This window comes from Amblyomma maculatum, chromosome 10, assembly GCF_055883805.1.
Source record: "Amblyomma maculatum isolate TAMU_Amacu chromosome 10, ASM5588380v1, whole genome shotgun sequence".
In the NCBI taxonomy this organism is placed as follows: Eukaryota; Metazoa; Arthropoda; class Arachnida; order Ixodida; family Ixodidae; genus Amblyomma; species Amblyomma maculatum.
In genome coordinates this window covers 21595345-21612886 of record NC_139353.1, presented here as the reverse complement: position 1 = coordinate 21612886, position 17542 = coordinate 21595345, and the positions used below count along the sequence as shown (strand labels likewise).

Sequence of the window (17542 nt, the reverse complement as noted above, 5' to 3'; positions counted from 1 at the left end):
ATACAACTGGCCATAATACTTAAACTACTATTCTGCCGCTACCCCCATTAGTTCCACAGCTGCCTGCCACCTTTACTTCTTCCAATGCTACTACTGCCGCTAACCTTATTTTTACAATCAGTACCAGTACAAGTCCTCAACTACTATTACTGATACGCTGCTAAAGCTACTACTTGACATTTGTTTACATTAGGGCATGTTTTTATTTCTCTTGACAGAACGTCGTTTCAAAGAAGTTACCCTCGCGACTCGACTTCTATGTTTCAGGACAAATTTGTCACAATGAATTCAGAAGAAAAGCATTTTCTCCATAGTGTACAAAATAAGCATTGTCGACGCAATAGAGTAGCTTACCGACTCAATGGCAGCTTATCATCGATTGCGGTTGACTAATTGCGGCTGTAGTTTTTCTTCAGCTATCTGAAGAATTACGATAAATACAGGCTGCTGGTTCTATCTTTCATTTTTACGCATATATCGAACTGTTAAGGCACACGATCAGCAAGCCCTCTTGGAAAGGGTGCACACAAGGTCTCACTGCGTGTTTCCCAAGCCAGCTTTAAAGCATTCGACAATTTCAGGTAAAAAAAGGAAGGAAAAGCAGCTACTTCTGCTGCTACTATCACTACTTGGAACGCCCCTAAAGAATTCGCATCAGCTGTTGATATTTTAGGCGCTTATAATAGCGCCGTACTAACCGATGGTGCGTAGAAGGCGGTGGCCCTGGCCAATACTGGATGCAGAAGGTACCATTTCCATGCTTCGTAGAGAACAAACTTCGTTGTACGCCATCCCCAATTCGTCATGTCCTGCACAAAGGAACAAGAACGGCATTATCGGAGATTATGGTTTACTGCAATATGTATCGAGAATATAATGATAAAACATTGTCGTCTTTGATGGCCTCGGGCGCCGAAAGTATGCTACCACCAATGTCCCTAATCACTGATTTCGCTGGTATTTCTCCGAAGCGCGCTTCACCTTCAAAATCGAACCCGGAAACTAAACCTAAGCCGATGCTTATTTTAAAAGCAGCGCTTTGCTTACCTGCAGGTTTCTGAGCCCATACGGACTAGGGGCAAATCCATGCTTCATTTCCCTCAGGAGGCCTGCATCTGAAGGGCAGGGAAAGAGAAAAAGGCAGCAGTGTAGCCATAGTCATGCACAAGTTTCACATGTGAAATCTGGAAGTACTTTAGCCCTAAACAAGCTTTGTTAAGCCTATCAGGCTAAGCAATTCCTAAATAAGCCTAGTTGTAATTACGGCCAATGTGGGTACAGAAAGCAACGTACAACTTAACCTACAGACTAGGCCTTTCAGGCTTAAGTAAACCTAACATGTTCATTTTGCATTAGGAAATAATAATAATAATAATAATAATAATAATAATAATAATAATAATAATAATAATAATAATAATAATAATAATAATAATAATAATAATAATAATAATAATAATAATAATAATAATAATAATAATAATAGGTTCACAGGAAAGGACAGGCGCAGTATTTGTCACACTTGTTCTGTGGTCACCTCAACCGCGTCGTAGGGGAATGAAGGAAGGTGAGAGTGAAAAAGAAAAGAAAGGGGTGCCGTAGTAGAGGGCTCCGAAGTGATTTCGACCACCTCGGGATCTTAACGTGCACTGACGTCGCACAACACATGGACGCCTCTTTGTTTCGCTTCCACCTCCGGCGGTGAGGATGGAATCCGCGAACTCAGTAGTCGGGCATCTTACATCGTGAAATAACTATAGTGACACCTGACCTGGCCGTGTCATAAAAGAAAGGATGAAGGTGAGCTTTAAAGCGGAAGGAAAGGTATGCAGTAGTGGAGGCCTGCGGACTATTTTCGACCACTAGGTATCTTTAACGTGCACTGACATCGCACAGCACATGCATCCTCTCCGTTTCGCCTCCATTGCCTATGTTCGGGTTTGAAGCCTGTTACTCCGGTACAGTAGTCTGGAATCTTAACTATCCCTCCGAGGAGCGACGGGCATTTTTTGTTGAGGTTTGGAGAAAGAAAGGTGTGGTATCTGTCTCAATTTTCGGTAGACACTTACATCTAATTAGGTCAATACAACACCAGATTTTTTTCATACGGCGGTTAGCTTTGGACCTTTTTTTGTAGAGGCAGTTGAGTGTTGGGGAAAGGGAGGTGCGCTATCTGTCACATTTCGAAGGACAACTACAGCTGATTAGGCCAAGGTCACATTGCCTTTTAGTTCCGCTTTTTTCATTTTTTCTTTCAGTTGGTTCTTGAGAGAAGAATTGCACAGCATCTGTTTTCACTCAAGGTCATTTGAACACAACGAGGAGAAATCCAAGGTTGAGCCCCGGGTATAAGATATTTCGCTCTGAAATACCCACATTCACTAGCGAAAGATGATATTGTCCATAGTACACCGACCTGCAACGAATACATGGGAGAAAGGGTAAATGTTTGCATGGCACATGGTATCTATGGTTAGTGTGCATTCTAGAGACGGCGATTAGATGCGATAATCGCGTCATTGTTCCGTGAAATTAGCTTTACCGATAAACATAGTGATCACATCCGGCTAAGGCTTCTTTTCACATCGCAAAAGTAAAACAGGTGAGAAAACTCTAATATTGTACACTCACGGTGCTGGCCCCACAGTTTAGACGCTCCGCTCCCGTCCGGAATATTTCGTCTTTTCAGATGAAAGGGGGATGCACCAGGTGCATTCCTCCTGTGAGGGTACAGACCTAAACCAGAGCCCATTATCATTCTTCGACAACCGTAGGCGAGGCTTCCCTCACAACAGGGGTGGGTGGGGGGTTTACTTCGGGGAGCGGGCTTTTTCCAGCCAAGAGACTCGTGCAATCTGGCTGATCACCGCCGGGGTAACGTCGCAGTGCCAGTGCATCACGTTCACGCCAACCCGACGGGTCAAAGCCTGACCTGAGCAATTCTTCTAACATCTTACTTCGATGTTTCCCTTTTCTTCCTTGAAAATTATCGTGGCGAGTCCCCATTCATCGTAGAACTTTTTCTTGCCGAGTTGGTGTCTTTCGCGTTCAAGATGAAACCACAGCTCCTTCTTAATTTTCTTCACCTCGAGGAGACAAGGTGTTTTCGCGCTGAAGACTGCTCGGCACCTCGCGATCTAAATTTGATAATTTATTTCGACGAGGGTCAGAACGAAATGCTTTCGTGCTTTGCTGGACAACGGGTTGAGATATCGGACGGTGAGGTATGGCATTCCTAGTAGCTCAAACAGTTCTTTCAGGCAATCCAGGAATGAGGTAGGGAGGATGCACTCAACAAAACATGTGTTCCGTGGTGCCCCGCACTCTACAGAAAGGACGCGTTCATGCATGGATCAAGAGATTGCTGGTACAAAAGCTCGGTGGCGGATCGGTAAATGGCGGCGAGCGTAACGCCACATGAACGATGCGCGGTCCGCATCCAGGAAATGCGCTGAGATGCACTGACACATGGGACGCTCGGCGGACGTTAGATCTCTATGTAGATAGTTCGGTAAATGTGGAGCCAGTATACCTCTAGTACTGCCTTTAGTTACGCACACTGAGGCTCTTCCTTTGACTTCTTTTACAGCAGTAGCGAACCCTCCGTACCCATACGATGAAAGATGAGCGGTATCCCAGTGCGACGGGAGGTATGCGACAGGGGCTCCCGAGTAAATGCTGGGAGCCGGTTGACAGGAAGTAGGTGCGAACATCCTTGTCAGTGGAATGTCACACTCCACTGCTCGCGCTGTCCAACTGACATGCAACGCTTTAGACAGGGCCGCGAGGTCTGGGATGCCGAAGCCTCCTCTATGTTTTGTTTGGCAGACGACAGGGCGCCTAACTTTTTCGGGGGCGCCCTTCCACTGGAATCGGAAAACGGCTCTGTCCAGCGTCTTTTTTGTGCTTGTGGGCATGTCCAGGATGCTGGCAGCTTATTGTGGTGATGAGGAGGGAACGGATTATCGTTGCCTGTGCTGTAAGAGGGCAACATAGGAAGTTCAAGTCCGTGCTCCCTTACGAGTTTGTCTTCGGTTCCTTCCCAGTTCGTTGTGAAGGGCCCGTCCTGGTCAAAGAATCCAAGCATCCTAGTTTCACGTACTACTGAGATGTCTGCGACTGCAGCATTACTGCTTTTCATGTGCATGACGGAGCTTTTGCGCTTATTTAGGCGCGCCCCGCTCGCAGTGCAGTATCTGCTGGTAACCTGCGGTACCGGGTCCATTGAATACGTGTCTGGGACAATGAATGTCACATTGTCAGCATAGCCAAAGATAGGCACAGTTGGTGGGCCGACTAGGAGCTTGATTCTTGTCATGGAGGGGTCTGCGGCGAGGCGTTGTAGCAACGGCTCTATCACTATTGTATAGAGCAGCGGGAAAAGAGGGCACCCCTGCCTGACACCACGCGCTACCATAAAATGCTCAGAGACTCGTTCTTGAATAATCACTGGCGAGCGCAGCTCTGCGTACAGAGCTGGCAGCATGCGGACATATTCTTTGTCAATTTTGGCTTGATGCAGCTGGGTGAATATTCATGGCACAGCCTATCAAATGCCTTCTCTTGGTACTGGGATAGTAAGATGCTTTCGAGGTTGCGCGAACGTAGCCAAGCTATGAGGTCAACTCAGTGCGAGACCGTGTAGCTCTAGAGATCGACCGGGCCCAGAGCAAGCCTGGCGCGGCCCGACAACGTTGGCGAGCGCGAGTGTCAGGCGCGATGACAGATATTTAGATAAAATCTCGTAATCTGTGTTCAAAATTATGAGATGCATGACTCTTTTGGTGTTATTTGTACAGTAGAATCAACAGCCCCTCATTCATGCTGTAGCTGAGTTTGCCTTCCTCCAGCAGAACGTTCCATATCTTAGTGAAAGGCCTTTTCAAGAGTGACCAGAATAGTTTTTAAAGGCGGATGGCAGACCATCGGTTCCTGGACTGCTGTTCAATGTTATTGATTTAAGTGTCGCATACAGTTCCTCGTCGATGAGTCACGTCACGTCAACGAGGGGCTTTTCTTCCGGGCTATGGAGGGGAAAGACCCCGGATTGCAGGGTTCAGTGGTATATAGTTCTTTTAACAAGCTGCATGCCTTCTCCATTACTTTTTCTGGGGAGTTGGGAGTTCGAGTTAAGGTTTGAGATGGACCCCTGCACTACCATCAGTGTGTTGCTTTTCGTTGAGAGGCGGCGGCGCAACAAATGTCTTAAACACCATGTCTTGCATTCGCAGCGTTTGGCACGCGCTGTGGCTCGCAGTTAGTCCCACTGCCGTTTGAGCAACTGACGAAGCTCCTTGCGGAATACAGCGAGCGTTGACGCGATACTGGGGCCTTGGGACGTGGGGGGGGGGGGAGGGGGGAGCACAATTATCGCATCCGAAATAATGCAAGTGTGACAGTTACTGCGCCTTTCTTTTCCTGTGAACCAATTTAAATAATGCAGATCTGTTCACGCTCTTGCCATTCGCTTGCCCCACTCACGGAGGCATTCACGCACCGATTTCATCATCTGATCCCACTCTTCAGCACTCATGGATGGAGATATATATTGCTTTATCGTCGAAACTGTGTCCTGTTGTACGTCTTCAATATTGAGAAGGCGCATATTTAGTCTCCAGTACCATTTGGCACGTGGAATGATGTCAGCAGCACACAGACGCAGCACTAGAAGCCGTTGGTCACTAAGAGCTGTCGGGAATGCCCAAATGAACTGTAGTGCTGAAATCATATTGGCTGAGACATATACTCGGTCTATACGGTTTTCTAGACCGCGGCCCGTCCAAGTCAGGCCTGCTCGGCCAGGTTGAAGCAGACGCCAGCTATTTCTTAGAACCAGTTCCTCTAGTAGGTCTCGTGGTTTCGTTCGAGGCGTCTGGGTGTACCGCGAAGGAATCGGAGGTCCTGTATGTGGAGGGCCTTGAGTCGAACCCCTCCGCGGCAGCTGGCCTTTCGATGGAGGCGAAATGCAAAAAGATGTTCGCATGCTTTGCGACGCCAATGCTTGTTGTTGTTGAGACTGTAGGAAGGAGGAAAAGAAAACGCACGGGCCAACCAACTGGCTCTAGCCGAGCCACCACGCGCTGCTTCGTGCGGGAAGATAACAATAGAAAAAGAGAGGAAGAAGAAAGGAAGAAAAAAAGACGCGCGTAGCAGTAGCCATCATCTACCATCGAAGCATATTGAGGATCTACAGGTGGTCGAAATCACTCAAGTTTGGCACGTTTTTCTTTCCTCCTTTTTTCATTTCCGCCACCCTGCCTTCCCTCAAGAGGAGGCTCACAAGTTCACCGAAAAGGCTGACAGACACTACGGCTTTCCTTTCTTTAAAAAGCTAAACAGCAACTAATTGTGGACTGCGTTACTTACTTCGTTCGTTGGTCGCAAACTTCCACAGTCCATAGAAAACAGCTGCGAAGGAGACAGTCCAGTAGACCACTTTTTCCAGGTCAAATCTCCACCTAAAACAAAAAAGAACCTTTGTATTAGGTGAATGTGTTTGGGCTAGCAGTGTATATAACGATTATATACCGATCATGCCGCCTTGTGCACCACCGCATGGCAATGGCACTTCGAGGGTTTTAAAGCTGTAAATCTTGTATATTTATTCCTCGTAGTTTGTTCGTTATGTCCCCCAGGTGTCCATGCATCGCGAGCCTTCAGTTGATTCCGTTTCCACTGCGTATTTTTTGTTCCCCCATCTCGTATATTCATTTCACAAATACCTTTCTTATAGGAATGCATTTTAAAAGGCAGTTTGCTACGGTCTCTCAAGCAAGGCTATAGCCATTCGTTAGAAGTTGCGTCGGCCTCAACGCTGAATCCTACCTCGCTGTCTCGTTTATTTCCTCTCTTTCTCTCTTTCTGTCTCCTTAGCGCCCTCACTTTATTCATCGATGACCCATGAACATCACCTGGGTTAGTCGTTCACTCTCTAGTTTACTAATTCAATCATTCATGTATCTGCTCGCTAACTACCACGTCGCCTTCACCAAGGAGGTCCTATATAGAACAGCTCTAGTGAAATCTGTCTAAATCGGCGCATGTCCGGAGATGAGGCTTAGCAGAGCGTGCAGGGGCCAGCTTGCCACAGGAAGAAAAGACTAGTACATTTATAGCACTTTGGGGCGTGCAAATGTCACCTTAAGACAGATAGATCAAGTGTGCTGGGAAATAATGGAGGCATATTTGATCGCCACATCGAGCATCTCGCGTATTACTAAACCTTCGGTGGCATTATACCCAATAGAAGGGCATTGTCTTCATGGGAATATACTAGTGCAATTTATTTAGCGCACGTGTTGTCTGGCTTTTCCGTTTTGTGTGCGTGTGTTTTCATACATTGTACGCAGGCGCAAGGCAACACTTTAAGCATTTTTAAGCACGAGTTCTTAATAAAAATTCAGTTGATAGTCACCGCTTGGTTTGTTTGTACGTGTTTCTTCCCCGTTCTTTGTTTTCAGGCCTGTGAAAGAAACGCTTAACATGTTGAAGGCTGCCGCCTTCACCCTGGAAAGGAGAGTGTCTGCAAACGCAATCCGCACGACGAACAACCACAGGCCAGTGTGTGCTAACCGCTTTTACTCTCGGCAGCACCAAAATAGTCAAACTCGCGGTTGAAGAAACAAACAAAAAACAAAGAAAACTGCGAAAGGGGGAAACGAACAATTTCCATCAAAGAAAAGAGTCAAAGATAAGGGTACGGTTACCGGGCGTTCCAGCCGAGCGCCCAGAATTTGCGCCGAAAACAGCAGCGAGGGAAAAACGCTCCGCGCTGGTACGCCCAGATCAACGCTCCAAACGCCGGACTAACAAATAAATTAAAGAGCACTGCTGAGTCTTAATTGGAGTAATGCGAAAGCACGGATGCTGCGGTTGGTTACTTCTGGTTGCTTCTAGTTGCTTTATTCACTTGTTGTTTACCCATTTAGTCTTTGGTACTTTCGAATTGCGCGTCAAACACTTCCTATGCCCTTTTTTGGCTCTACTTCCGGATGCGTGGCGTCACATATCCTTGACGTCACATCCACTACTGCACCCCTTTCTCTCTTTCCGTTTTTACTCTCACCTTCCTCCCTTCCCTTACGGTGCAGTTCAAGTGTCCACAGAACAAGTGTGACATATACTGCGCCTTTCCTTTGCTGTGAACCAGTTATTCTAATTAATTAACTAATCACCGTATCTAATTACCTAATTATCTTTCGCAATACATTGCTTACTTTGTTGATCAAAAACCGTAATAAACCTTGCAGTGGCTCGGGCTGTTTTAAACTGTGTCAATTTCAACACTTTCTCGCAGAAGTCTAACGCATCAGCTACTGATGCACTGCAGCGCTTGCACGATAAGCCGCACCTTCATTTTGTGCTTCTCTCATTGAACATGGACATCGGTCAATTTATTACCAAGCCGAAATCCTTCCTCGCGTGCAAAGCATCAAGTGATGTCTTTATGCATGCCCACTTCACGAAATTCCCGTCATTATCAACCATGTGACCTCTGAAAGCTAAAGGAATATAAGTTCAGTCTAACCCAATGGCAGGCGTCTTAAATGGCGCGTACGATCTTAGATAAGTCACTTGGGTTCTTAAAACTTACTGAAAGAGGGCCCACAGCACGACTAGGTCGTGCCCAGAGCTATGTCGCAGCTGGGCACCTAAATATTTCTTCATGCTAAAATGCGATGCAGCATCATGGAACGTCAGCAAGACTACCTCAACTCTAATGGATGCTAACCTATCAATGCATTGCCAGGTAAGCTTAGCCCGATCGGTACTCCCGTGAGAGACAATAAAAAAAAAGCAAACGGGGCACTTCAAGCGCATGCTCAATCCGACTAGCATGTATACACATGCGTTTTCGGGCTCAGGCAGGAGGCTGTCATCTTGTACCTCTATCCCGAAGTCCACGTCGCAGACAACCTTATCTCCGACGCGCTCGACATGACTCCTGGCTGCGATGTGATACACGATCAGGGTATAGTAGCGCTGTTCATTCCGACTTCCGGCAAGCGTTTCTAGAAAAGAGGAAGATTCAGCCGGAAATCTCAGGCCTTCATAAATAGATTTGTATCATTTTATTGGTGCCCCAGTTGATGAAAGAGCGCAGTTGAATTTTGACCAAACCTACTCGTAGGCAGCCGGCGTGTAGACGTGGAGCGTTAGTTAGAGCGAACACACGTAAATCTGCAGGATGCTAGTCTCCGTGTTTCGTTTTTGCCCGGCGGAGCAGCTGTTCAATGCCAGGAGATAAAGCTGCTGTCAAAACTCCAGAGCCCTCCTCAGACAATAGCTTCTGTTCTTTGAGCGACTGGCTCGATCCTCTTTGTCAGCCGTCGTTTGATTTGCTGTAACTGTCTTCGCGCGCCTCTTGAGCTGCATGACATTTCCCTCAGACAAATGCAGCAGTTATAGCGTTGCTTTTTAGGCGAATCTGAAACTGCCTATGCAATGTCGTCGACGTCTTCAATGTTTCCGGCAGCCTCAGAGCCGCTTTGTCTTGGAGGCGGTGGTTTCCTTTTCCCCTGCAATATAAAATCGCAAGCAGTAGTATTTCAAAATATTGGTGTATGCATACTGGACTCGCTTGAGGTCAGACCAAAATATATATGGTCATTTGGAAGAGTTGAAGATTATAAGGTGACAGCTGATCAAAAATAACGACACTAGTGCGAAACGAACTCATATTTTTTTTTTATCGCAGTGATATACATGGGCTAAAACTTACACCTAAACTGCCCATTGCATTTTGTATAATCAGAGCATAAGAAATAGTGAATGACAGCTATCCTGCAGGATTTTAACGTGAAACACTTAAGAAGTTCTTGCCTGTGGTTCACGCCTCCAATCGACATGCGCCTTCGCGCAGTAGTGTTAAAGGCGAGCTTATTAGAGCGAAGAATTGGCTGCTCAATCGAAAACCGAGTTGCACCGAGTTGCATCGAGGTGCACCGAGTTGCACCGAGTTGCAACGAAAATCGAGTTGCACCACTGTCGGCAGTAATGACAGAGAAGTGAAATCTCCGAATGTACTTACCGGTTTTTGAAGGTGCTGTGGACACGTGGGAGCACAGTCGCTAGACTTTCTGGTTTCAGCGGAGTAGTTCGCCCAGTCCAGTGAGGAGACTTCGGAGCGAAATTCTCAAAGCACATAGGATTTGTCTTTTGGCTCCCAGGTTTCGAACGGCTAGCTGCCATAAGCGTCGAATGTATATATTGTTTGGAAACCTATCGACAAAACTGCGCATCTGCATTCACGGTCGCAATCCTAGTAAAAGGTGAAGCACAGCAACAACAGCAGGAAGTGTTTGAATAAAGTTTTGTTGAACTTAAAGTTGGAGTGTAAACCATGAACCTTCCTTCGCTCAATTTGCACATCCATGGGCAACGCAGGATGCCACCAATTTCTCTGGCCATGTCGTCTTGGATATCAAAGCAGCGTAAGTTAGTCAACGCACCAACCACGTTAGGTGAACCAAGTGGACGTTTTGACTATGGCAAAATGGACCTCCACACCAGCAGTTCAATTTATAACCTCCTTGGCCTCCAAAGGCTTTTAGATGCAATTCTTTATTGTACTCAAATCCTCGCCTACACTTTCACTATCTCGAGAAAGATAAAGCACGGAAACTGGCAATTCAGAGGAAAAATGAACAAGCTGCGCTTGTGATGTGTGGTGTCAGTGCATGATAACAATTTGCAGCGTGGTTTCGCCAATATCCGGATATGCCAGTTTAATCAGGTGTACTAAACAAAAATTGGCGGTTTCATTTAAAACTTCAGACAGCTTGCTGAGGGGCTAACACAACTGGCATTTCTCGCATTTTATGACATCTGGTGGACAGAAAATGAAATCGTTTACTGTCTCTGAATGAACCTTTTGGTTCAAGACATTCGAATTTGTATCTGATCATTCTTTGATTAGCATCTTAATAATTCTCCTTGTAAATTAATGGTATGCTGTTTTCTCACATTTTAGCGACCCTTGCAAGATTCCTATACCGAGTTTCGATTGTGGGTAGTGGATGAAATAAATAGCGCAGCATGCAAATAAAGATTTAGCCTTAATGTTATAATAATTTGGGAATACTAAATGGTTAGAAAAATGCAGAAGGAAGAAATTACTTTCGTAGCCCGCATCACGGTATATTGTTATATTTCGCGCGTTCACGTTTGTCATAAGCAATTTTCATTTTCGTCTCAGGACGTGGTGTACAGTAGCTACCATTGCCTACCTTTGCACGGTAGGCAAGAGAGCGATGAGTAATTTTAACCAGCGTAAATGTTCACCAAAATCTAGTCGCGAATGTCCCTCCTATATCTATGCATGGCCTATGTTCTAATTAGCAAATGTCCTGCTCGAGCTCACTCCGCTCGATCAATGAGAGCGAACTGTGGCATTTAAGTGTGCTTTTTGGAATATGCTGCTATTATATAAAAAAGAAAACTCGCAAAACAAAAATTTATGAAAAGGGGGCGCACTTCCTACCTTCCATTGTCAGATTCTTTCTTTGCAGACACTTGTTGCCCTTTCTCCATCACCGGCGCCGACATACCGGCATCCATTATAGTACGATGCGACTGTCCTCTCGGAACTTCAGGCGAGTCGTCATGCATTTATATGCTCGGCGAGGAATAATTTCACGGCTTTGCCCCGAAAGCCCACGTAGCACGCTTAAGAAGGATCACTCACTACCAGCTGTCGCACCGCTACAATGATCAAATAAAAACGCTTGAACGCTTGAAGAAAAAAACGTAAACACCTGATGCGAGGCACCAGGAGTTGTGTTGTTATCTTTTCCCATTGAAATATGATTTCCGGCAAACATTTAGCATCAAAAAATAACCGGTCACATAGAAGGCCGGGCTGCTGGTAATAAGATGTTAAGGAAATCCAATGTTTTGTGAGGGCTTTAATTGGTGTTTTGTTGCGAGCAATGCTTTTAGCTCTACTGACTATCGCGATGCTAGTTTGCTTCCGTCTTTAAATCAGCTGTAAATATTACAAATGAAAACGAAATGCAAAACATTTCACGACGTTTCTTTTCTTCTCAGGTATCCATCCAATATATTGGAAATAGGAGTGAAGGTTATATTCTAGAGAACAGCTTTTAGCGTCCGTTCGTTCTTTGCTTGAACGGCGTCGGTATTCTAATCGGCGTAACCGGCCGGCGACTATAGGGTAGCCCAAGCTGCCAACCTATTACATTTTGCCCTGGGCAACTTGGAGCGCAAGATTCTCCTCGTCCTTCTACAACCCGCCACGGTCATCCAGAGCACAGACGTCCCAGACAATCTAGTGACGGGTGGCGTTGGAATCCTGAGCCCACGTCTTGCTATTAAAAGCGATGCTTAAATGTGCCCAGGATAGGGTAACAGGTTAACCAAAACCGATCTCAAAACATTGCAAGCTATGACGAGTATTGAGAAAAGTACTTCAGTGGCGCCTGGGCAATCATGTCGGACGACGGTGAAGTGTAAGGTGGAGCATAAACTCTTTTAAGCATGACTACACATCACCCTAGCCTCTGGGCCTAAGAGTTGGCGCACTCTGATCTGCACGCATCTCATCCGTGGCGAGACTGAATAGCCAAGCCCCGGTGACGATGTTGTTAAAGGCTCGGATTCGTCACGTGGTCGCTACGTCTTGAAGGAGCTCGGTTGGTCGAAATTTCTGGAGCCCTCTACTACGACGTCTCTCGGCTGAAGGTCAAACCGCGCAAGTTAATAACTTTGGTAGTTGAGGCGCCAGGAAATCAAAATTTCCGGAGCCCTCCACTGTGACCTCTCTCGGCTCAATGTAAATCCTGAGCAAGTCTCTGGCACGTGGGAGTTGGTAGGTCAAATGGATTGCAGGCATGAAATGAAGGTAGTATAAGTTACTACACGTGCGTCCCACTGCCAACATGGCCTCTGTTAGCATCTCGAGATGGCGATAAGAGAATCGAACCAGGCAGGCTTACATCCCGAGTCAGACAACTTTGGGCGACTTGGTTAAAAAGGGGCTTTATATTTATGCTGTAACTGTGGGTAGTTGTTTTTCCATCATCTATGTCTATGTCGGGTGGCCTTGCACATGATGTGAAAGATTACGGCTGTATGCTATGCGTGCTAGAGATCAAGTTTGATTTAATTGGGGCAATAACTGAGTACTTGTTTAGCGAGTAACACTGTGCATGAACGGGAACGTAAGTGCAGAATGATGAGCCGGAAAAGGAACCGTTTAGGCACTTGAATCATGCCCTTAAAGGCGAAGCTTAAGGGTTGCGCAAATTATTTGTGGTGAAATATGTGTTCACAGAGGAGATACGCATCCAAGTCGCCTAAGCGCCGCTCGAGGCGAGGTTGCCGAAGCGCGGAGGCGGCGCCAGCAGGTGTCATGAAAGCTCCCCGCTTTCAACAATCAGAAATGAGCGGAGGATTCAGTTACAATTTAAGAATGGTTACAGAAGAGAGTCTTGAGTAAACTGAAACTGCATGCGCATAAGAATACGTTTATAAAAATACTTTACCTTAGCCTATTAAAAAACTAACATTCGTGGACAGATGCGCTTAAATTTAGCATGACTGAGTATACCGTAACCATCGGCAAATATTCTTTTACCTCTAATTTTCCTAATTATGCAGGCTTTGAGTTGCAAAGCTGAAGAAATATTTGCTGCTTCAAGAATATAGGTATTAGAATAAAGACACGCACTGTATACAATTCTTTGTTGAATGGTCACCCTTCCCGGAAAAAAAGGAATTATAGTATACTTCACGGGTGGTTATAGAGAACAGAAAAAACAACAACAGAGAAATATCACTCATTAGGAAGTGGAGACTGAAAGAGCTAATGCTTTAGGTCTGAAATAATTTGTAAAGAATGAGAAGTAGACAAACAGAGAACAAGATACATCTTTATTATGGGTTTGAGGAATGACCTGCTGGGCGTATGAAACTTTTAGAAGATGCTGCTGACAACTAGCTTAACGCAATCCAGACCGTGCGCTTGTGAGCATCTGCCCTTTTTAGATATGCCAAACTTAAGCGACTCGCAGAGACCGTATGCACCAATTCAAAAGTCTAAAAAGCGGGTCGTCTTCACTCGCATTTACCCGCCATGCATGTTAACTAACCCAGCGTCAAGCAGAAAGGGCACATAGGTTATACGACTGCAGAAATTTCAGATAATAGTGCATTGAGATCGATATTTAAATGGGCAGAAAGATGGTTCTAGAGTGTTAACAGCATATAACCAGAACATGTTTACTCAATGTTTTTCGCGCTTGGGGAGCTCATTTTGCCCACCTTACTGTCGATACTTTAAAACCAGTGCTTCATCAGAGGGGCGAGGAATGTGGTCGTATCATTATTCCCAGCTTTACGCATGACTGAACATGGATAATATAACTGAAGGGAGGTGAAGCAGCTCATACATGTATTAGTTTGCGCGAGTTTGTTATTCATCACATTCGCTAGCTGTAACGATAAATCAGTGCACGGTCATGTTGCTTGGCAAGCAGCCCTTGCCAGAGTCATGCCTCTGGTTTTTCGGTCACATAACCGACAACGCATGATTTTCCCAGAACGGGGCCAATTAAGCTATTGAGATAGATTGGGCGCCCACATTGGCAGCTCCTGGCTATTAGGCCATAACATATGATGTTAGGACGTTGAACAAAAGGAGAGAAATTTGTTGCCCTGACTCTGGGTCAAAAGAAGAGAAATGTCACTGGCCAAGCACCTGTCACTGGAAGTGGTAGCGCGTTTGCCGGAGACGGTCACTTTAGGTCACAATATCTAGTTCAAAATTGTGTTGATTAGGAATGTAAACTTTTATAGTGGTAACAGAACCTGTAAGAGTTTTTGACTTTGCAAGCAAAACATTACAAGTGCGCATATCTAATGTGTTATCACAATGCTTCTGCATTTGGTTGTCTTCTTGCTTTTGTAGCGAAAGCTACCCTAAGCTAGTCAGCGGCGCATGTCAGGTAAGCGTCGATAGTCGCTACTGCGCATGCACCGTAACCATGGCAACAGGTTGCTCCAAGTCACATGCAATTAGTGATAATGGCATTGATGGCATTAGCAATGATAATGACGGAGCATTTAACTGATAGTGATAATTTGAGAAAACGTGGTGTACCGTGTGCACCAACAACGCTCCGGCTTTCGCATTTCTGCAGTATAAAGTCCACAGTACTCTAGGGATTTTTAAATTACATTTCTGATGCTCTTTATCCTCGTTTATAGGTGAAAATATTAAGGCGAAAACGTTATATGCTTCATAAAAGGAAAGTCGAGTGGCATCGACGTGCTGTGTTTAATGGTACAAAAATCACGACCATGCCCTTGGCAAGTGGCATGACAATGTAGGCATGAAGACAATAAGGCCACCTGCCGCATACCGTTTACCAGATGCATGCATAAGTGACCAGGACGAGAAAGACACAGACACATTGGCAGACAAAGGAGTTTGGTCGGATTTGAAGCCACAGTGCTAGCGCACTAGAATGGCATCATAAACCACGCTCCAACAACCACCTTTCTCCGTCAACTGACTGATCCCAATGACAAAGCATAGAAGCCTCATTACAAGGGAGACCCAGAGTCACTCAGTGTGCCATCAAATCTTTCTTCCAACAGCCATCTGTCACATTTTGTTGAATCAATTACTGTAAAACCACTAGATGCCTCACTAGGAAGGGAAACAGACCTCCCTCCAAAAGCGTTAAAATCACGAGGATGCCTCCGGCGGATGGCAGGTGGCTTGGCGGAGATGAGATGGGTCGAATGTTATGAGACTACATGTAACGACCAGATTCATTAGAGCTACCAAACTCGGAAGCTTGTTTGAGAAAGGAATCGAACCCATTGAGATCCTTGGTTATCGAGTCAGAAATGCTCTCCTAGGTCGTGCAGACATGTCCGTACAACTTGTTAAAAGGGGGCTTTATATCTGTGTCGCTCCTGCAGACTTGGGTAGCACTTATCCCTGTCCTGCTCTCGGGTAAAATTTGGCAGGTGACATGTCCGGACATTAAATTCTCGGCCATAGCATGGCCTCAGTGCTTTATAGAGTAACGTATTGTAAGGTGTCGAGTTTCTATAAACATTACGAATATTCATGATACAGAGTAGCAGTCATGCTTCTGAGTTACTTAATTACGTAGCATGACTCAAAGCACAAAGTAACATGATGTAAAGTAGCGTAATGCTTTCGTGTTCCCAAAAGTAATTTTAAGTGTCTGTGCTAAATTTCTAATATCCTTTGCCATGCAATGTTTAGATTATGAAATATTTTTTCTGCGTTTTGCTGAGCGAAAGGCAGACCAGTTTTGTTGCGGGTCTTGCTGAGTCATTATTGGTCATGCTCATTCTTTTGATGATATTTTTAATAAAGCATTTTGTTCTGCTCAGTCATTTCTCATCCCCAGCATTTTGCTGTGTCATGTACACTTTTCTTTTAATCATTTGTAATTATTATTTATCTTACAAAGGGAGCTTATTAATGCAGATTGCTGTGCCAGTTGGCGAAGTGACATGTCCAAGAAAACGTTGCGTGAAAAACGACGAGGTACAAGGGAAGAACACGCATACACATAGATGAGCCGTCGTGTATGTATACGTGTTATACCTTCTGTGTCGTCTTTTGAACAGTTTTCTTGGTTATGTTATAAATGCATTTCTTAGCTTTTTCAGTGGTGACCACCTTCTGATCTCAATATCGTCTCTCCGTCGATAGAGAGGATGGATGTAAAGAGGATATAAGAAGATGACACTGCGCAGACACAAACGACGATGAAGGCTTCTGTGCTTTTCGCCGATCAGCTATTGTGCACACTGGAAGCTCGAGCTGTCTTGGTAGCACCCGATATCGTGCTTCGCATCATGATCCCCTTGAGCCCCATGTCGCCGCCTCTAGTTCTACGGACAACCAAGTAAACCCCTCTTCATTTGGTGGAGGTGCTGGGCCCGATTCGAACACGATCACCGTGCAGCTCCGCAGCCGTACGACAGCCATGACGATAAAAGAGGTAAACCAATAGCCAGTATCTGTTGTCGACCTAGTCAATAATGACACAGCGCTCTGAAGGCGACACACAATAAGGGCGCAGCGAAGAGGTGGTGAAGAGGTGCCGGTGTCGATGTGGGGAACAACAGCGGTCACACTGTCCCAGGAAGTCGTCTAAACGTCAAACGAAGAACGAATCTGGAGAGGAGTGAGCAGTTGCTCATGTTCAGTCGAGTCAAGGTCACCGTCCACGGAGAGGTGTGCGCGAGATCTGTGCGCGAGATATGTCATATTCCGAAAGATTATGCGAGATTTCTTCTGATCTAGCGTTCCGGCCATCTGAAAACATACACTTGAACGCGCGCCAAGGAACGCTACTCGACAATAGCGATGGTGTACCGACCAAACACACTTGCGGGCGAAAATGTGACAGAAACTGCGCCTTTAATTTCCTGTAAAGCAATTACAATTATAAGTAGCACTGCAACAAACATTGATAAGAGGCAAATGATAGGAGAGGAAGAGTAGGCTTTTGCCATTCTACTCTCAAGA

The 17542-nt window shown here is 45.5% G+C and overlaps 1 protein-coding gene across 1 annotated transcript in view; it reads right to left on the bottom strand.

Moving 5' to 3' along the window:
• Positions 1-11633, bottom strand: part of LOC146175807 (protein-cysteine N-palmitoyltransferase HHAT-like) — a 29721-nt gene extending 18088 nt beyond the window's left edge. The window contains exons 1-4 of the mRNA XM_084582165.1: positions 11483-11633; positions 6367-6458; positions 1048-1115; positions 699-809 (exon numbers count right to left, since the gene is read on the bottom strand). Of these exons, the coding sequence (XP_084438291.1) occupies positions 699-809; positions 1048-1115; positions 6367-6458; positions 11483-11610 (399 nt within the window). The 5' untranslated portion in view covers positions 11611-11633. The remainder of the gene's footprint in view (positions 1-698; positions 810-1047; positions 1116-6366; positions 6459-11482) is intronic.
• Between the last annotated feature and the right edge of the window lie 5909 nt (positions 11634-17542).